General features: G+C 50.0%; 7 protein-coding genes across 7 annotated transcripts; 4 read left to right on the forward strand and 3 right to left on the reverse strand.

The window, feature by feature from the left end:
- Window positions 1-305: 305 nt before the first annotated feature.
- On the forward strand, window positions 306-829 carry J7T55_000890 (uncharacterized protein; the record flags this gene model as incomplete). The annotated part of the gene is made up of 2 exons (XM_053140152.1): window positions 306-355; window positions 469-829. The coding sequence occupies 2 exons, from the start codon at window positions 306-308 to the stop codon at window positions 827-829; spliced, it is 411 nt and encodes a 136-aa protein (XP_052996540.1).
- A 1,505-nt stretch (window positions 830-2,334) lies between these two features.
- On the forward strand, window positions 2,335-3,969 carry J7T55_000891 (uncharacterized protein; the record flags this gene model as incomplete). Its single annotated transcript, XM_053140153.1, has 1 exon — window positions 2,335-3,969. The coding sequence occupies one exon, from the start codon at window positions 2,335-2,337 to the stop codon at window positions 3,967-3,969; it is 1,635 nt and encodes a 544-aa protein (XP_052996541.1).
- A 223-nt stretch (window positions 3,970-4,192) lies between these two features.
- On the reverse strand, window positions 4,193-5,034 carry J7T55_000892 (uncharacterized protein; the record flags this gene model as incomplete). The annotated part of the gene is made up of 2 exons (XM_053140154.1): window positions 4,193-4,817; window positions 4,901-5,034. The coding sequence occupies 2 exons, from the start codon at window positions 5,032-5,034 to the stop codon at window positions 4,193-4,195; spliced, it is 759 nt and encodes a 252-aa protein (XP_052996542.1).
- A 3,372-nt stretch (window positions 5,035-8,406) lies between these two features.
- J7T55_000893 (uncharacterized protein) lies at window positions 8,407-12,304 on the reverse strand (the record flags this gene model as incomplete). The annotated part of the gene is made up of 6 exons (XM_053140155.1): window positions 8,407-8,430; window positions 8,510-9,597; window positions 9,964-10,033; window positions 10,106-10,217; window positions 10,694-12,094; window positions 12,252-12,304. 6 exons carry the CDS (start codon window positions 12,302-12,304, stop codon window positions 8,407-8,409), a joined length of 2,748 nt encoding a protein of 915 aa, XP_052996543.1.
- Window positions 12,305-12,523: 219 nt separating this feature from the next.
- On the forward strand, window positions 12,524-15,137 carry J7T55_000894 (uncharacterized protein; the record flags this gene model as incomplete). The annotated part of the gene is made up of 5 exons (XM_053140156.1): window positions 12,524-12,547; window positions 12,751-12,795; window positions 12,942-13,273; window positions 13,706-14,566; window positions 14,624-15,137. 5 exons carry the CDS (start codon window positions 12,524-12,526, stop codon window positions 15,135-15,137), a joined length of 1,776 nt encoding a protein of 591 aa, XP_052996544.1.
- A 171-nt stretch (window positions 15,138-15,308) lies between these two features.
- J7T55_000895 (uncharacterized protein) lies at window positions 15,309-17,892 on the reverse strand (the record flags this gene model as incomplete). Its single annotated transcript, XM_053140157.1, has 2 exons — window positions 15,309-15,804; window positions 15,881-17,892. The coding sequence occupies 2 exons, from the start codon at window positions 17,890-17,892 to the stop codon at window positions 15,309-15,311; spliced, it is 2,508 nt and encodes an 835-aa protein (XP_052996545.1).
- Window positions 17,893-18,692: 800 nt separating this feature from the next.
- J7T55_000896 (uncharacterized protein) lies at window positions 18,693-20,175 on the forward strand (the record flags this gene model as incomplete). Its single annotated transcript, XM_053140158.1, has 6 exons — window positions 18,693-18,749; window positions 19,024-19,085; window positions 19,173-19,217; window positions 19,549-19,583; window positions 19,655-19,819; window positions 20,006-20,175. 6 exons carry the CDS (start codon window positions 18,693-18,695, stop codon window positions 20,173-20,175), a joined length of 534 nt encoding a protein of 177 aa, XP_052996546.1.
- Between the last annotated feature and the right edge of the window lie 24 nt (window positions 20,176-20,199).

The raw sequence follows: 20,199 nt of genomic DNA on the forward strand, positions 1-20,199 counted from the left end.
TGAATTGTGGTTTTCTCTTAAGATTTTTGATGACTTGGTAGAATGAAGCTCGTAAGTCGAATGATGATTATGATGATGCGATTTTGAGTAGATATTGCGTGTCTGTTGTGGTCTCTTTTATATTCTTTTCTCCCCTCAGCTAATGCATTATTGTTGCTCTAATTTGATGTTCGTTGACTAAGTTGTTGATGCTGTATCCGAGCTCACTACCTGTAACTATCCGAAGGGGCTATGCCAACTGTTCTTGGCTTGTACGTAAGCTGATCAAACGTCAGCTTCACCAAAATGTCTAGCAACCTATCAACATGTCGACTTCTCTTCTCAAGGCTCTACTACCAGAGTTCAGCTTTGTGCAGTACTTTAACTCGCACAAAAGTAGGCAGATCATCGTGGGATTCTGTCGGCCAAGGTATTCATGTCTTACAAGATCGGCACTTGAGGACCTCCTGAGACCAACAACCGCCGAAGGCAGACCTGCTGCGGTTTTCAGCTCTTCGGACTCATCTCGTCGGACTTTGCTCGAGGATTCAATGTCTCACACAGATGCACCATGATGCCGCCATTACGAAATGGACTACGCCATGCAATGATTATATCCCTCTCGGAACCAGAGGCCAAGTGCAGCAAGTCGCCGAATAGGCCGACAACTGGCCTCGAGGCTGTGGTCCGAAGGGATCATGGTTGTTTGCGAGGTGTCAATCTCTCCAGAATGATCTGCAACGAGGAGAATCCTTTGAAAATCTTACTGATCAACCCGATTCTCAGGCTCGTCTCAGGCTCGGTCTTGTTCCTGGGCATTGGCCGAAGAGGGCGCGGAGTGCTGTGGTGACCGAATGGGGTGGTAGTGCGACGAGAAGAGACTGCTGGCGGAATGGAGATAATTGACTATAGAAGGGCATTAGCTTTGCAGGTTAGGTTCGACTTCTCGCGTCTATACGCTCGGGTCTTGTTTCTCGTTCTTGGTCTTGTATCTAGCCTGCATCCTTTGGACTCGACGGAGCACAAACAGAGGCAAGATCGACAACGTGGCGGACCCTTGCAGATTTCGAGCTTGCTCTCGAAATGATTTGAAATGCTGACCTGGCCAGCCTATTTCTTGAACGCGGCGTGAGCGTGGATGATGCAGACGCAGATAGCAACACGATGCTAGGTCGAATACAGCGGATCGAACTCGGTTAGTCACTGCACCTGCTAGGATAAGAGCGCGGGCAGTGAGCCGGCGTCCGTTGAGCTGGCCAGTGTTGTGAAAGGTCTGGTACTGTAAAGTTCCTTTCCGCTAGAGACTTTCGCTTAGGCTTTGCGAGGGCATCGCACTGGCTAATGTGACGCCTGGCGGCGAGCGATGGTGCTAAGATGGATGGGGTAGTAAGGCTGAGGGCGAGGATTGTGGACTGCGTTTTGATGTGGGTATTGTATGAAGCGTTTTAGTGTTTAAAGCTGTGAGACTCTCAAGCTCTGCGACTGAAACCTTGAGGGGGCTGTTTTATGTCAAAAGCTGGCGTCGTCCACTATACCCCTTGACCTATCTTAGTGCGTTGCTCTTCTGTCTGTCAAAATCGTCCACCGCTTGAAGCAGCGCCGCGGCCCCCCGCCCATCATAGGCGAGCGCAATCAATACTTACACCGCTTGGTACCTTGTCGGCGAGCACGACACGTGTAGGATCAATTATCAAAAGCAGGCTATCAGCCTGGATGACTTTAACTGGTGGAGCACTGGATTGAGCGGCACCTGTGGAGCTCTCTAGCTTGGGTATTATGTCTGTCTGCGTAGACATTTCACGGTACAGGCTGGACTGTCTCCGCGTGTATGTGGAGGAGAAAGGGATTTCAGATTTCGTAACGCAAAGTAATTGATATCTGCTATGTACCAAAGCGACTCCCCAAAATCTAGAAAATAAATCGGCCTCAAAGGGGCCAGCAAAAAAGCAGCTTTGAAAGTTGGCCTGTCTCTCGGTTAAATGTTTGCAACCTAAATTTGGGCAGCTAGAGCACTGAGGCCAAACTGCTGCGGTGGAACAATCACTTCCTTCTACAGTGTTCTAAACGAATCAAAACCCGTCCTTCGTTATGCGCTAATCGACGCTGTTTAGTACCGTAAGCGAGATCCGCACTGGCTTGTACCGACATGTTTATATCAATACTTACCCACCTTCAACTATTCTTGATATCAAGCTGAACCGAATTTCTCTCATTTGTGTAATTTGTGGATCTGCGCCCACTTTGGCCTTATGCAACTTGACTCCATCATCAAGACTGTCGATGGCTATGCAACCATCCCCTGTGTCAGCGTTGCGATACATTAAATTTCGCTCACTGCCTAGCTGCCCCAAAGATATGGATGGCTTTGGTAAGATGGTCGATGATGACGGCACCATTTTCTACGAGACCGAAAATGGCGAATTACTACTTGAGATCATCCGACTGGACGATGTTGGTGTTCTGGCCCGCTACCTGGAGACGAACGCGGCCCTTGGTCCTCGCGACGTACAGATGGATGACCCTTTCTGGAATGCCGTTTTCTACGGAAGTACGAATGTCCTCTGCGCGCTCCTGCAGCACTGGGATGCTACCCAGCCTTCGATTGGTACAGACATGCCTGCACCTGACAGACGGGGCTTCGGGCTGCTGCAGACGGCCTGCGAGTTTTCGCACATTGAGACTGTTCGCTTCCTGCTTAATGGCCCGTGGAGTTCTGCGTATGGGGATATTCATGCGAGAGATTGCCGAGGTTCCACAGCGCTCCTGGCCGCAGCTGGGGCCTTTTTTGGCCCTGGATTCATCCCTTCAAGGTCAATGACCGGCAAGCAAGATAGTCATGGCTCGATGCGGAGCCATCTCGTCCACGCTGAGGAAGTCATGCAACTGCTTCTTGACCGTGACGCTCGCGTCGGAGACGGGATAATCACACGAGACGGGTTGCAGGAAACGGTACTCAGCCGTGCCATCACCGGAGCAAGTTCCGCACTGGTGAAACGCCTCATCGACCAAGGAGCCGATGCGTATGCCAAGACGACATACGATTTCTTCGACGGCAGCCTTTATGGGGGATTTGGACCTGATACCATCACTCGGGATGTAAGTCCGCTTCACATGGGCAGCCTGTACTTCAACACCGCGGGTGTACGAGTCCTGCTCAACCATGCGCGAGCCACAGGAGGTGTCGACATGGTCAAGGTTCCAGATAGTCACGGCCGCCTTCCTCTCCACTGGGCAGCTTGGGGCCTGAACGAGTCGGACGAGCTCTACGGCCTTAAGGCTGATGAGATCGTGCCGCACGTCACCGCTACCATCGAGCTGCTCATGGCGGCGGCCCCTAGCACCGTGAACGCGCAAGATGATCGAGGGGACACGCCTCTGCACTACGCCGTGCGGAGACACGGGCGCTGTGGTGATAGGCATGTGGCGATCCTACGGACCTTGTGCGAGCACGGCGCAGACGCCGGTCTTGGTGGCCGTAATGGGGAGACTCCACTGCACGGCCTCGGGTTCCGCTTTCGGGACGGCGAGCCCATCGAAGCAAGGCTGATAGACCTGCTCCTCGAGCACGGTGCGAGCGTGGGCGATGCAGACGACGACGGCAACACGCCTCTGCACTTCGCGGCCAAGCACCTGGCGCATGTTGAGGCAGCACAACATCTGCTCAGCAGGGGCGCCGATGTGAGTGTTCAAAATAGTCAGGGAAACACGCCGCTGCATGAAGCAGCGCTTGGGTTCTATTCTGGTCCATTGGGCGGGTCACAGCCCCGGGAGAGGAAGCTCACACTGGAGAACCGAGTAAGGGCGCAGGACGAGATGATGAGAGTTCTCCTGCATAGTTTTTCTGAAACCAAGGCGAATGCTTTAATGAATCAGACCAATGCAGACTACGAGACGCCTCGACAGATCTGCCAGGAACGGAGGCGCAAGTGGCGGGACGAGGAGATAACTCACAAGCCCTTAGCCATGGGACGGGGTAGGAGAAGAGGATGAACAATGGAAATCTGTCGCAGCATTGCGACCAGTGGACATACTGATTTCCAAAACCAGGTCTCTAAACGCCATTTTAGCTAGCCATTTCGATAGCTTCTTTTGAAAGACGAGTCGCCAAGGGGCATATCGCATTAATCAAAAGCAGCGAAAGGCGATTGATGTTAGCAGTCGATCATTTTCAAACACATATTCATGAAGACTTAGCTACCTACTTAAAAAGCCTTTAACCAGTCAGATCCTGCATTAAATCATTCACATCATCGTCGAAGTCACTCAACAGTTTCTCGTCCTCGTTCGGATCGCCAGCGTTTGGCTGAACATCACCACCCTCCTGCCCAGCAAATGCGTCACTAGGAAGACCTACACCTGCGAGCTGGATCTCGTCCTCCTCACCCCTCTCCGTGTCCAAACTCCAGCTGTTAAGAAGTTTCAGCGTGGTGCCATTTCCTTTCGGATCCCATCCCACCTTCCGCTCCGTGCAATACGCACATCCGACCAGTTGCCACTGCGCGGCCCACACCTTACGGCCCAGAATTTGCGTCTCAGCGACTGCATCAGTGCCGTTAGCTAGCTTGATTGCGCCGTGCACTTGCAAACCCAGAATCGCCGCGGTGCCTGCCGGGTCGGGCACTGGGATGTTCGCGGACAGCCCGTTAGAAGATGACGTTGACACGGTGCGGAGGACCATGGCGTCCTCGATCAAGTAGATACCCGTCAGGAGCCAGATCTTGGGTGCGTTGAACGTGTTCTGCCACCACTTTTGGTACCGGTGGGCCACCGTCAAAATTACGCGAAGCCAGGTTCTAGCAGCACCCTCCTCCAGAAGACTTTTGAAGAAGTCTTCCGGGCTGTGAATTCAAAGAATTAATTTTGTGCCCTTGAAAAGGCGGGCTCTGGGCGGGGGCGGGGGGGGGGGGATGAAGATACATACTCGACAAGCTCGATCTTGGACCCATTTCTTCCGAAGACCCATCTTTCCATCAATTTCGACCACTTGGACTCGAAAACCAGGAGTGGGTCAAGTCCGATGCTGGCCTCTGGGGCGAAAGTCTTCCTTTGGCCCATGGTACAGTACTGGCGATGGTCTGCCGTCGCACGAGGCGGTTGCTCGAACAATTCACTGCAGCAACCTCGTCAGCTGATGGAGACTTCCCTGGATGTGCTTTATCAACCTCAGAGGGGTAGTGAATTGCTGCGTAATAGCATGTCGTACTACTCTTGTGCAGGAGCTACGAATTTATGGTCGGTGGACTCCGGCGCCTCAAGGGTTCTGTGGACAATTTCCGTGGCCAATGTCAAGCCGCGGCGTTCCAGTCACCAATCGAATGGCCCCGAAGCTTTATATATCGCTCCGATAGTTTGCATGCAGAGAGTGGCTCAAAATCGACTGACGAAGCCAGCCACGTCACGGCCGGGGTACTCACACACTTCAATCGGTACAGAGTGGCATTTATAAATTTGGTATGCAGATAGCTACTATGAAGTTCTTCGATGTTCTTATTAGCACAGTAAATTTGGCCTCGCATTCATATTGACACAGAGGTTTCAACTAATTATTAGAGGCCTTTGACGAAGCCAGACGACCATGGCGCCCCAAGAGAAGGTGACTTATTTCGGCTACAATGAGGGCATCGATCACAGCTTGCTGCGGCTGGGGACCACGGCACTCGACTATTCTGACCCAAGACAAAGATCACAGTACCGTCATCGCGAGGCTCCATGAGTAGTTTAACAGATTCGCCGAAAAGCCCGTAGCTGAGGGCAATCGTTGGACCTCATGGTCTGGATTGCTTGGCCATATGGCTAGGTAATCACCGGCCTTATACTTAATTGACCGATCTAGAGCCAGCTTCGTGATATTGGCCGCTACTATAGCACAAGTACCTGCCAATGTGGAAATCAAGTTGTTGGTTTTGCTGAGGTCGTGCAGTACCTGAGAAAATTGTAAAAATGGCCGATGGAGAAGAATAAGTGAAAAATGAAAATGCATACTTTGAGAGTAGTTAGCCTCATAGAACCATGGCAGGACGAGGCAAGCAGACCCTGTACCGTGGATGTGGGGAATTCGTAAGCCGTAGTTGAACCGTTTAATAGCGAGTAAACGGTTTAAAATTGGGAGGGGACGTTGGACTTTTTAGATTTCTGAGCAGTTTAAATCTCTAAGCAGTTTAAACCACAGTTAACGGTTTAGCCCTATATAAGCAGGTTTAGCGCAGTTTACACTTACCTACCACCTAAGCAAAAAAAGGAAATTGCTTTTTCTATATAAAATATTACTAACTTATAACTAGTAAGGCAAGGTGGAAGGGGAAAAAAGGGAAGGAAATAAAACTCTAAGAGCTTTAAAGGCCCTAACAGCAATCAAGAAAAGATCTCTAGAATATAAATCCAGCTCATAATTCAATTTCTTCTCAAGCAAAATCAATACCAAAAACTTTCCAGCTAAAATACCCTCCTTACCCCCTACTAACTGCTCCTTCCTTTAAACATTTAAGTACCTCTAAACTGCTTAAGGGTTTTAAACTGCTTAGAGATTTTTAAACCGCTTAAAAATCTAAAAAGTCCAACTTCCCCTCCCAATTTTAAACCGCTTACCTACCCCCCAGTCTGGCCGGTACAGCCTTGGACCAGGAGAGGTCGCATGGCATCTCTGGATGAAGGGAAACCGATTGCAGGATGAACACTTCAGGAGCCGAGATCTTGTTCTCGTCGTGATCAGCGAGAACTAGCTCGGCGGGTAAATCTTGATACCACTGCCACAGGTCTTTATGCATTTGTGATGCCAAAGAATGCAGTTGCGTTGCAGTGCGCTGCTTTCGTTGTCCATATAGGCTCACCATAATGAATTTCGACGTAGATATTTCATTAGGATCTGTAACAGATACAAAAGCCTCGGCTCTCTTCTCCGGGGACATTGGAGTTTGACTGCCAGTGGGGGCGTTGGAACTGGAGGAGTTGGCTGGGCTACTTAAGTAAGGAACGCAGATTGCGTCTGAGACTGGGCATCTGCACTGGGCTCGAGTACGTGTTGCGGATCGGGTTGTGAATTGGACTGATCTGTACAAGGCCTTTCGTTTGCAGATTTGGAGTCGGATATATTCTTGATCACGTCCTCCAGGGCTGCTATGCGTCGATATAATGCCTTTGAGTCTTGCGTTTGCCGGTTGCTGCGCTTGTCATCACCATATCGAACTTCACAATGCTCATTTCTGTTGCGGCAAAGAGTACATCGGGGTCCATCGGGGTCGTCGTCCGTCGCTTGGGAAATGTCGCACCGTCGCTTGTCTCTTTTGCAACGCACGCATGGGAAGGTGGCTCGGCGGGCGTGTCGGTCGCGTGTCATATTGTAGGGCAGTCCTAGTAAAATAATAAAACGAACGATGTGGTAGATCCACCCTAAACAAGAAGGAAAAATTGAGAACAAAAGAAAATCACAACGGGCAGGATTGGAACGGACTCGGTTCAGACAACCAACGAGTCGACAAAAGTTATAGGTCTGTTCTCAGAGAATGGTCAAACTTTGAGGTGAGCAGTTGTCACTCAACGATGTGGAGGTTCGCTGATCGCCTCCGCACTCCACATCAACCCCACAATCGCCGAATCTGGCAAGTCTGGTCCTTGCTGATTTCAGCTTACCAGATCTCAAGCTGGGGAAGGGCCGGGGCGCTGGTCTGTCATCTGTTGGTACCTAGGTAAGTATTGAGGCCTCTGTGCCGGGTCAAAGCAAAAAAAGTGGAATGAATGGCTTTGTTCTCACGGGATGCTTGGAGAAGGGAATGCCGCGGAAATGCGGCGGTCTTTCTCCGCAAGCCCCTAACACTCATTTGCATTCCACACTGCCAAATGTACGTTAGTAACACAACCATGTTACTACTAAAAACGGGCAACCACAGAGAATAAGGTATACACTGTGGGAGCCCCGCTCTGCCAGTCCTCTAAGGTACCTAAGAGCACACTAGCGAGGGGGTAACAAAACATCGGAAATAGGAGCTTTTAAGAGAAATAAAAGGTATCTGGGCTCTGATCGGAGCACAAATATCACAATTACACGCGATAGGTATTGGATTTTAAAAGAATGTGGGTTGGTTTGTTTGTAAAGACTGTGGTTAAAGCAACGCTCTTTTAAAGTCTTCGCCTAAGACTTGCCCCTTGATTATGTAAGCCTAAAGCTTACCCTGCACCCTGCAACACTACACAGAGGTTTTATATATTATAAGGTTATGGCTTAGCATTATCCCATGTCCCTGCTCCTTTAGACTCATCTTCATAGTAATAAATCTACCTTGTAGGAGTTATCATCAGCATAAATACAATAAACTTGCTCTTCACGCCCAGCAATAGTACACCAGCCAAGCCGGAAGACAGTATCTCGTCCCAAGTGGTCTCTAACCGCTTGCAAGTCAAGCGATTGACAATTGACCAAGCGCAAAAGCTCGATTAGATTACCGTCAACAAGAAGTGCTGCAGTATTAGCAATCGTGTTAGGACTTCGTGGAAGCGCCCCAGATCCCCCCGTAAGATAGATGAGATACCAGTTCACCAGGGAGCAGATAAGAATCCCGATGAGCAGACCTTGAAGAACCCGAGTTGAGAACTCGTTCTGGACAACCCGGTAGCGGTCTAAGGGTATTGAGCTGGTAGCATGGTACGAGGTTTCGTTGGTACCCGGAACTATTTCATATCCCCAATTATGCATGCTTATGTTGCCGCTTGGAATGCGTTCGAGGCTTGCCGCAGTGCGCTGAGCAGCAATGATTCTGTGATGAAATTTGATCGCCTCCGCCACAGTCGAAGCGTGGGACTGGTTGCCAAGCATATCCAGTGGAACCGCATAACGTGATGTGGTAAGTAATGTGAAAAACGGGTCGAACAACATATCTGTCGTGTTCGTGGACAGGTATGGAAGGCCGTTATAAAGATCGTAATCGGGGTAGTGCCCTAAATTGTAATCCACTCCCTCATTGATAAACCAGCGCATGTCCACACTGCTTGTGGCTGACTGATGCGGGATGGGGGGCCGACTCGGTTTAATGCTCAGATCCGGACCAAATAACAATGCTTCCACCTCAACGGTCTCCATGGACTCATTGCAAGCCAGTGCTGAAACGGAGATTGCCTGAGGAGAATCAACCTCCTGTATCGTTGAAGTTGACCACTGGCCCCAGACCCAAAGTCTCTGGCTGCATCCTCTGGCTTGTATACCACTTCCCCGGGTTCCTCCGCCAACCGCGAAATAAGCCTCAGCAGACAACGGAAGGTACTCAGGATGTTCATATTCATCAAACAGAGAATCAATGTCAGCCTCATCCTCAAGAGAATCGCCTGCAAGAGGTAGCGGAATATTCAAATTGCTCGAGACATCGCGCCCATACCATAGACATTCTTCTGAGTCAATGTTTACCCTGACTCCAATATCACGCCACGATGTGAAATTGACATGAATTTGAGAAGAATTGAAAACCCGGCATTGTGTAAAGGACGGGCGTGCAGCGAGAAGAGTAGTGTTAAACTCAATGGCGGAAGTGTTCGGGTGGGCGGATAGGAAGGTTTTGTTAACCTCCAAAGCTGGTAGAATCAGATCCTCGTACGTGAAAGACGAGTAGGATAGATTGCTGGCCAGAATGAGCGCTGCAGAGTTAATTGAGTAGTCTGGCCAGCCAAAATCGCAAGCGGCACCTCTTGTATTATACCATATAGGTTTGGTGACGTGTAGCTCTGTTGGCAGGTTTGAGGTGGCGATGGCGGACGTGAAGAGACCGGAAGAGAAGATTGTTAAAAAAGATGTTAATGTAACTGCTAATGTTGATGCTAACGATTCGAAGCTCCTTGTCTTTGTTTCTTCGTAAAGTAGTAAGAGGGTATGTTTGTTAACTAAATCGAGACTAATGGATGATATGAACCCTGAGCCCCTAACTAGGTGCAGATATGGGGCTAAGGAACGCGTGTCAAAGTCCAATGACGAATAGTATAGGCCGATGAGAGTAAAAACAAGACCAGGAAATGCGGACCAGAAGTAGCTGATGATCTCTCTGTTAAGAGGCACGTTGCCGAGTCCTTGATCGCGCTTGGATAACCTCAGTGTCGCTTCTAAAGAGATAATAGTAGCAAGCAGTATTATAGCTACTGTCAGACGTACTGATAACTTTAGACTGAAAGGCTTAAAAACAGACTGTTCGGGGGGCCACATTTCCAGATCGTCGTTTGGTAGGAGACTCTCCTCGGCGAGGACTTCGAAGCTGCCGTCGTTTCTGTTCAAACAAGTTCTGTAATGGTAACCGTCAATCACAGACTGTAAAGAGTCTCTCCCACGTCCACCCATCCCATTCAGCATTTCCATGATAGAGTAGCCTGATGACAAGCACATTGCAAGACCAATCATTGTGGTAGGGTTTTGTGGGAGTTCCAATTTGGTCGAAGCTCTAATAACCCAAATTAATATGCTTATCAATAAGCATGTAACGATAATAGCGGTCATAGAATTTGCAACTAGACTCTGTACTGTAATTTCAGGTTAGTTAGCTAAAAGTTCCCGCGGTTATTATACCAGCGTAGTGTAATGTTGGTAGGTATACCTAGAAAGCGACCTTTCACCTCATCTGCTGATCCCTTAGAGGATATTGAAGCTGGCTGCATGAGTGATGTGTGTGCGAAAAGAGCGCTGTATTGCTGATAATAGTTTGAAAAAAATTCTGTAAGTCCAACCGGGCCATCCAAAATCGTGGACAATGTGGGAGGGTTGCCAGACTTGTTGGCGAATTGATACGCAAGATATCCATGTTCGTCAAACCACACGGTCTGATTCGAGATTTTCGCTGAACTGTTGTGAAGCGTTTGGTCTGGAGGGACCGCATTGGCGTGGGTATTTAGAATATCCCATGGATGGACGTTCCTGAGAAGTCGGGAATCGCGCCCCGATGAAGGACGAAGAAGTCTGTCTGGCCCCTGCGCGCTGAGATCTAGCGGCAAGATCCGATATGTTGGGGTGCATATCAAGCAGTTTGATCTCGCGAATGTGATGATGTCTTCTCCCGACATTGCCAAACTTGCGACAATGATGGCAAGCCTATGGTTGTCTTTGGAATCAGAGTCATTGCACACACCGCTCTGAAGACCAACAATGTAGTCGCCATCCTCGATTTCCCCGTCCAAGCCGGACAAAACTCTGTTAGGATAGACTTGAAAGCTACATGAGCCAGCCGTGATCGGAATGGAATCGTTGTGATCGTATCCCCAGAGGAAGGTGCTCTTAGATATATTCAATGCCAGACCGTTCGGATACAGATTAGCTGGCTCACAATCAATCTCTCCGAGGAAGCCATCCACTGTAGTGTTAAGAGTCGATGGGGTGTCGAGTAGATCTGATTCGACAAGCTGATAGGCGTATGTATCAGAGACTCCTTGCGGCAAGGTCGTGTTGAAGTTCATCATCGAAGCAAAATATACAGATGCTAAAGACCCATTTGCTAGGATGCCATTGGAATTGTCGACAAATTCGCTCTTCAGATTCAAGGAGATATTATGTTGCTTCACTACAGTTGCTGGTGATAGCGTAATAAGTGAAGTTGCAAGGACGAGCAAGATCTTGAGAAGTAGCGAGGCTATTGTAGCGGCTGCTACTGTATAATCCTTGTATCTGAGCGCTGAAATTACCGATATTGGCTGAAGTTGTGATGTGTAGTCAAGAAGAAGCGATTGACAAGCTCTGGTGTTGCCCCGAGCCATACTCAACCAAGATGATGTCGTTTTGGCCTGGGTCTCCAGTCGGGCCCAGAATGAGGAGACAAGGGTCAGGATCGCAACTGGACCATACGACCATAGGACACGATGCAGAACGTCGTTCTCTCCAGAAAGGCCTCTGTTACGGTTGGATATCGCAAACACCGTTTGTACGCTGGCGAGGCAGGCCAAGAAGACAGTCGAAAACAAGGCGAGAGAGGCCGGAGTCAGGTACATTGGCCGCCAGGATGATGACTTGATCACCTTTTGAGCTGGTACACCACTATTGCTTTCGTTTGATCGCAATTTGTTCAGAGAAATGGCCTCGTGTGGCGAGCACGTCTGCGTTTTGGACCATGACTGGGTCCAATCTGTGAGTTGCATCTTCAGATAGTATGTGTCGAGGTTGCTTCAATTGATTATTGGATGAATGACAACAATTTTTTGGCAAACAGCTCAGTGAAATTAGTACTGCATAGAAACAAAAAACGCCTGAAAACCTGATTAGGATCACACCAAGAAACGAGCCAAGTGTTAAGGGACGAGGCAGGGAATCTAAATCATACCAGTAGACCACTAGGCTTTTAGGCTGTGCAGACGTTATGAAGATCCGTGGCATTTTGGTTAGGCAGATTTATGTTGTGCTACAAACTCAGCTGAATACAGGACGAGGATGAAGAGTATATTTCTGGAAAACATACTTTGGGGGCAATGCCCCCACGCAGCACAGTTCAGCTATCAGCGGTACGGTTCAGCTACACTCGAATGGCGACTGAATGCCGGCAGCTATCAAATCAGAGGTCAGGTCAATGACGCTGGATACCTCAATCGCTCAAGCATGGTGTTACAAGGCATTCGAAAGGTGTGATGAGAAGCAATTAGACCAGAGCCTTGAATGCTTGGCCCCTCAGGGGGTTCTGACACTGCATCAAGTCGGGGGCTGCAATACTCGTCTACCTGCCCGGGTGGGCTGTACCTTAGCCATCTAGGTGCCTAGGTAGGTACGCGAAGGAGGGCCATCTAATCGGCTCCGGTATCAGCTGAAGTCCTGAAGCCACACTTCAGATACATTGGGGCACTGCGACCGATGTCTGGTCTTTTGGCAATGCGGTGAGAAACCCATTTCTGGTGGCGCCATCTCCTGATCGATAGCGTATCAGTGTTTTCTTGCGCCTTTCTCCGAGAGACATGCAGGATTCCAGACGCGTCAGTTCTTCGAGTATTCACTTCTACATTCTAACGATGAAATTGCATAGATCCTGAGCCTCCCTTACGGTGGTGATTACCATCTTTTCAACCCTGCAATCGAGGGACTCGCTCCAGACGAGGATGATTATTTCTTTACTGTGCTCAAGCGCATGTACAAGTTCTTTGGGCCATTTCCTCCATCGTACAGCGCCAATCCAGACACGATGATAATCATGAATTTCTTCAATAACTCTGGGGCGCCTGAGAAGCCTTTTCACTTGGTCACGACCACAGAGATACCGGCTGCAGAGAAGGAATTCATTCTCAAAGTCATGAAGCTGGACCCGAGGGAAAGGCCGACGGTGGAGGAGCTACTAGACGATGAACTGTTCACGGAAAGGTCGGAGGACACTCGCGTACCGCTGTGAAGGGGTTCAAATGCATGCCTAGACATGCCAGATTTTGCCGACATGAGCGAAGCGTGGCATTGGACAATGCTTACATGTCACATAAAGAGCTTCAACCAACAACCTGTCGCAGGTGCATTTGCAACCAACAGGCCGTAGATCCTTGCAATTGAGGCTGGGTCTATGCAGGAGTGATTGTTGGCTGTGTTATCGAAGGCCATCTGGACAAGCAGCTGAGAATCTCTTGGCAAGCAAAGTCGAGACCTTTTCTTTCTCTTAGTTTCCAAGTGGCAAGATTGCCTCCTGCATCATCTCTGAATTTGCCCAATTATTTGAAACACGACTACCATGGTCGCGCAAGAGTCTTGCCCCCAAGCAGCGTGCCTCATCGCTGCCGGATTGCAGTCCCAAATACTACTTCCCAGCAATGGCGAGTACACCGAACGCATCGCCTCTTACTGGTGCAACAGCGCAAAAGTGCATCCAGCATGTATTTTGCGGCCACGCTCCGCCCTCGAGGTCGCAGCCGCCGTAAAGGCCCTCGCCGTCGCAGACCAGCTTTTTGCCGTCCGCGCTGGAGGCCACGGCAACGCCGCCAACAACAACATTAACGGCGGAGTGACTATCGATCTGGGCCTGCTCAACACCACTGAGTATGATGTTGACGCGGAAACGGCAAGTATCGGCCCTGCTGCCAACTGGAAGTACGTCTATGAGGAGCTTGAGAAGCACGGGCGCGTTGTGGCTGGCGCCCGCGTGGCTGATGTCGGTGTCGGGGGGTTCCTGCTTGGTGGCGGCAACACTTTCTACACTGGACGTCATGGTTTCGCCTGCGATAATGTTGTGGCTTATGAGGTGGTCTTGGCTGACGGGAGTATCATCACCGCCGACGCCGGGGGCCCACACGCCGACCTATTCCGCGTGCTCAGAGGCGGCGGCAACAACTTCGGCATTGTCACTCGCTTCACCATGTCCACCCTGCCGAGTGGTCCCATTTGGGGAGGGTTTGCGGTGCGGCCCCTGAGCGTCTTGCCAGCTGCGGCCGAGGCTATAGTTGATTTCACTGCCAATTCCCCGAGTGACCCTGACAGCACCCTCAACTTCACAATGGCTCATATGCCTCGTCTTGGAGGCGGCGCTGTGGTAACTATCTGTACTAACGTGGCTAGGGTGGAGGACCCTGCTGCGTTCGCACAATTCCAGAAGATGTCTGAGGTGGTCAACAATCTGAAAATGACAGCTCTGCAAGAGATCCTTGTCTACGCCTCTCTTCCACCCAACTACTAGTAAGTAAGTCTCCTGTTCTTCCGGCCAAAGCGGGAACTGACTATTCCTTTCCTAAGTAATGTTTGGTACACGTTGTGCATTAAGAATGATGCTTCTATCATTAAAAAGGCAAGCGAGCTCTATACCCAACTAGCAACTGAGGTAGGAGACAAGATTTTGGATGGAGACTTCACGACACACTGCTCCTTCCAGCCGATGCCAAGGATGATCGCCCAGCATTCGGCAGCTGCCGGCGGTAACATGTTCAACCTCGACAAGTATGCACATGACGCTATTTTGATCCAGGTGAACGCCAGTGTGCGCACTCAGGAATTGGCAACGTGGGCTCAGCCACGCGTCCGTGCCTTCGTCGCTGATCTGCGCGGTTATGCGGAGACCGTTGAGAGTGGAGTCTGTCCATGGCTATACATCAATTATGCGCATCCAGAACAGGAAGTGCTTCAGTGTTATGGCGAGGAGAATCTGCGCAAGATGAGGGAAGCGGCCGCCAAGTATGATCCCAAAGGAGTCTTTCAGCGACTTTGCCCGGGAGGTTTCAAGTTGTTCACAGTGAAGGACGAGGGCATATAGGTACCTAGTCTAGAATCGATACAATTTGTTGGCTTTTCTGATACGGTACATGCGAATGATAAAGCGAAGGTACCAAAATAAGACGGTCCATGCGTGAAATGTACCACGTTGTGGGTAGGTGGTTTCTCAATTTTGAATATGACCGGTACCTCAAATAGGATTTCCTGTCCGTTATACTAGATCAATCTTCATAATATTTGAACCATTGTTTTCAAATGCTTCGCCGTGCATCAATCCATGCACATACGCATCTCCCACAAGAAGAAATGCTTCATTATTGTGCGGGCGCAAGATGAATGGCACCTTCGATCCTGCAAGAGCCCAGACTTGGTCTCCTCGTCGAGCAAACCGGGGTCCGTTTCCGAGGTATCCCTTCTTTGTCCTGAATATCCTCCGGGTCTTGCTGAAAGACTGGAGGCGACTAAATTCGTGAGAGGTCTTGGTTTCCTTGGGAGGAAATTCGATCACTTCGGACGGCTCCGGAGCATCATGCTCGCTTTGAGCCTCGTTGCTCCCTTCGAAGTCATCGCCAGTGTCAATTTTGAATTTTTCACGAAATCTTGTCAACATTAGATCGACCTGAGACATAGCTGTGGGAGTTGTTGATTTCGTTGTTTGCCACCCAAGTTCTGCTTGTATTCGGCTTAAGTTATCCGCAAAGTCATCCCTACCAATTGATGTTAGCATTTATCTTCCAAAGGTATTGTCGAGGACAACTGAACAGAATCCATAGGTTGACTGACTGGTTGGAACGGTTAACAGAAACCTCATAGTGTTCCCGCAAAGGCATCCCTTTCAGCTCCTCTTTTGCTTTCCATTTCTCATTCAGCTCACCACCATGCGGAAATAATTTGCCTGTGGTGTGCACAAACCGATACCACTCCTTCTCTTTCTCCGGGTCATTTAACCCGTCTGTTGAATGATATTCCTGCGACGCCTTCTTCATCTCGTCCATCCACATATAATAGAAAGCCTCACCAAAGTCTCTTGCGGGGTAATACTCATCTTCACTATTTGCAATGAGGGTTCTCCAGAGAACTTCAGACCGGAGAAGGCTCCCATCTGCCCATGGGTACTCTTTCGGCAGCTCTGTTGCAACTGCACCACACTTGCTCAATGAAAAGTTGTCAGATTCAACAACATCGATAATGGTGTCAACAAAGACACCATTCACTGGTAATGTTTTACCATATACAACTGTCGAGTCCTCGGGCGGCACCCAAACAAGGTCCTTGGATGCAGACCAGTTGGAGTCTTTGTATGTCTGCAGACTCCAAAGTGGCGCCTCAGCCAGTGTTTGTCTCCAGTCCGGGACCCAGGAAGGCAGAGCATTGCCCTTGCCATCATTGACTTGGTCTTCATTTGTATCGACATACGACCTCATGAGCAGCTCCAAATCGTTACCAGACAAGAGAGTGTACCATGCTGCCTCAATATATACCTTCTCGGTAGAATGGTTGTAATTCGGGAGGATGGTCCTTCTCAAAGGCGAAACTGTCTCCTTATCGTGAGTGTCTCTTTGTGAGAGACTCAGGCAAGCATAGATCCTATCTCGCGGATCTGTTGCTTCAGCTCGTCGTGTGGAGTCGAACATATGCAAAATCGGAATGGAATCAATGATGTCTGTCCTCCTCGTCCCCAGTCGATACCCGGTGAAAGTGCCCAATCTGGAACCATCTCCGTCACGAGCTGACTGGAGCCTGATTATGTTATGAAATGAGGCTGCACGCTGCTTTGACGTCGAGAAGAGATTCCTGTCATCGTCCGTTCTCTCACTTGTTTGCATTATAGGCGTCATGTCGTCCAGAAACAGCGGCTCCTCAAATTTGGGACCCGACATCTCGAACCATGCAAAGTATTCCATCATATCGCCCAGCCTGCTCTCATACAACACTGCGGCTGCTTTTGGTAGCACAATCCAAGGCAGGGACAGGAGCCCAACTTCCACAGATATTTTGGGGGCCAACGCCACCTCCTGAGTGATCCACGCCCGGCGGAACCAGCTCCTCTGTAGAAACGCATAAAGTGCCCACCACTGAGTCGAGCTCTCCTCTGGCAGGCCCAGCGCTTTCGCAGTGTGCCCAAATCCTCCAAGCAGGGCTGCCGCACGGGTCTGGTTCTGCGATATGTTGAACATCCTGAAGATGAGATCTAACGCCGGGCGTGTGAAGACGTCTTCAGGCCCGAGCCACACAGTAACGCTCGTGGTGGCCGCGTAGATACGCCCCATCATGGCGACCTGGCTGGCTTTCTCGTCATTATCGGCCTGATTGATGCACAAAGCATCGATCCAGAGGTTCAATGGGGGGAGGAGGCCTGCCTCGCGGGCGCGCTTGGCTCTGCTCTCATCGAGAAGCATGGCGATGAATGACTTTGACCAGGATTGAATGAAGAGGAAAAGGTTATGACCGATTTTTGCTGTGCGTCCGTCGACAATGATATTTTGTTCGGGCGGTGCAGGGGCGTCTCGTTCCTCCGCGGTTGAGAAGACCGAGATGGGAGCTCCCCAGGTGTAGGAAAGAGCCTGATAACTCGGTGGAGGATCGTCATTCAAATCAACTGTGTATAAGGAAAGGGAAATGACTCCGTCATCTCTCCATGGTCTGTCAAGGCGGGCCAAGCGGATGGAACTTGATGTTGGCAGAGGAGTATATTCGTAGGGCAGATGACTAGTACCAGGGTCTTCTTCTTTAGTGTTGAGAGGTGGGTATTGTTCAGCAGTGCCATGGTCCTCCGGTGTTTCTGGATTGTCCATCGTTGTGGCTCGCTATAAAGTGCGTGTACGGTTTTTGTGCCAGATCCGCGGGCAAAATTTTCTAGATCGAGAGCTCGATGTTTTTTTTTTTTTTTCCGTCAAGAATTGTGCTGAGTTTGCACATTGATATTTATTTTCTGTAGCAGTGTCATTGGTTTATTTCTATTACATGTATGTGGAATCTCGGCATTAGTTAACTGTTCCTTCCTGCGCTAGTAAATAGGCAACAGTATGCTGTACTGCATGGTGTAATTCCCCCCTTGCTGTCTCATTCGCACCTCGTTCCGCGATTGGTGAGTTTTTTGCAATACCACTCAGCCTCACTAAGCCCCTCCGTAACCGAGAGCGGAGTGTCGTCGCGGACGAAGATAAGCTGATAAGCTGACCGCATGGATCGGTCACCAGCCGCCCGGCCACAAAGCTCTGAGGGCTACCAATTTTATCTAAGCCATTTTCCTCTTTTTGGACCCAGCTTCGGAGATGAATGGTACGATACCTCATGTAGCCCTTTGTGGTGTTGTCAACTTTGAAAGGTCCTTGAAATCCACATTTTATAAAATTCTGTTTCTCCTACACAATTCTATAGTGTTGCAGCTGTGGGTCTTGAGAGATTTGCTTCTCAAAGCTATAGACAACATCGTCAGACCACTGCTACGATGCCCGTAAATAGATACGTTGCGAAAGGTGAAGTTGTATAAGTACTGTCAACTCCCAAGCATCGCGTGACGTAAGGAAGGGGCGAGAAGTGGCAGGAAATTGGGAAAGAAAAGCTTGACAAACTCGGAAATTGAGCACACAGGATGTTATTGAAGAGCAAGGCCACTCTCCCAACGAGACTTTCCAGCGCGCATGCTATGGTCTGTCTTGCTTGCGATCCTCAGTCCCCTGATATTGCTGGCGGCTGCAATCTTGGCCTTCTTCCTTGTCATGCTGTGGAACTTGTTTGTCACAAGGGAACTACATAAGAAACGGTTGCAGAAAGCTGGAAACTAAAATTGTCAATACCTAGTCGTTCCAATGTTCTTGTTCCTTGATTCCGGATTTAGTCCGCTGCTGAAGCTACCTAGACGCACTGGTAGTATAAACAGTGGCGACTGGCATGCTCATTGGGTGCAATAACGTCCTTTTCAGCCTGAGAAGAGCATGGCGTTGGCGGCGGAGGATGACATCACCTTTAGTGGGCTAAGGGCCGAGTGTGTGCTAAATGGGAGCTGCTGTACACCAGGTTCGATGGCCGTCCCTTGGACTCCTGCTGCTGACCCTTGAGATTTTGGTCACAGCGTTTGGGTCTTTGACAGTTCAGAGAATCCAAAGGAGATCAGTGAGTAAGCCCGACAAGACTCATGTCAATGAAACGGAAAAATTATGAGAGGGAGGTGAAGCAGGCAATTCGTAGAGAGAAAACGAAGGAGAAAGGAACAGCGAAGAGTGAAGATGGGGGAAGTGGAGGTAATAAGACTGGGACCCGAACTCGAAGATCATTAAGCAAATCACCATTGCATATGGGGGCTAAACTTCTCAATCACGCGAATTCCACATGCGATCAAGAATTCCCTCCCACTTCCTCAGATGTTCTACCTCTCCCTATCCTTTCCCCTCCTCGAGCGCCTCCTCTCCTTCATAACATCATAACCGCCACGCCGCGTGTCGTGCGAGTTTGGTGGATAACGCGAGTCCGCTGGCCGATGCAGGTCAGTATCTACATCGGGCTCGCAGACGCTCCCACCAGATGAGTATCCCGAATCACGCGCTGACCCAGTAGACGGGATAGTGAAGCTCGTGGCCGGGGAGGAGGCTACTGAGGAACATGGGCCCCGTGCCCTAGAGAATGTCGACGAGGGCGAGCTTCCAGCTTGTGAGGACGACCTCGAACGGCTGCTGGAGGAGCGGGTTTCGATGTGGATATACAGAGGTCTTTTTGCATTGGGTGAGTCTTCCGTCTTAAGTGTAGGATCATGACTGGTTCGAGGTCCCTGCTTGGTCTGATTAGTCCGAGGAGATGCGCTCCCGGTCTTATGTTGAATTGAGGGAGAATCATTGCTGCCATTTCGCGACGTAGGAGATGTGTAAGCGCCAGGCCCTGGACCGGGATCATCAGCATCCGCCACCTCAGAGCCCAAGCCGGTATGGGAGGGCCTCCCAGATGATACCGAGCTTCTCTGGTGTGTCAATGGTACCCCTGACCGCTGTGAGGAAGCTCTCGCGCCACGAGATCCGGTGTATATTGGACGTGGTGCCATGCTAGGTGCGGAATCCGATCCTGGAGGTGGCGCCGCGGGCTGAGGTGCTTGATAGGCGCGCGCTAGA

The sequence above is a fragment of the Diaporthe amygdali genome (genome assembly GCF_026229845.1).
Source record: "Diaporthe amygdali strain CAA958 chromosome Unknown NODE_6_length_1560011_cov_65_102424, whole genome shotgun sequence".
Taxonomy (NCBI): Eukaryota; Fungi; Ascomycota; class Sordariomycetes; order Diaporthales; family Diaporthaceae; genus Diaporthe; species Diaporthe amygdali.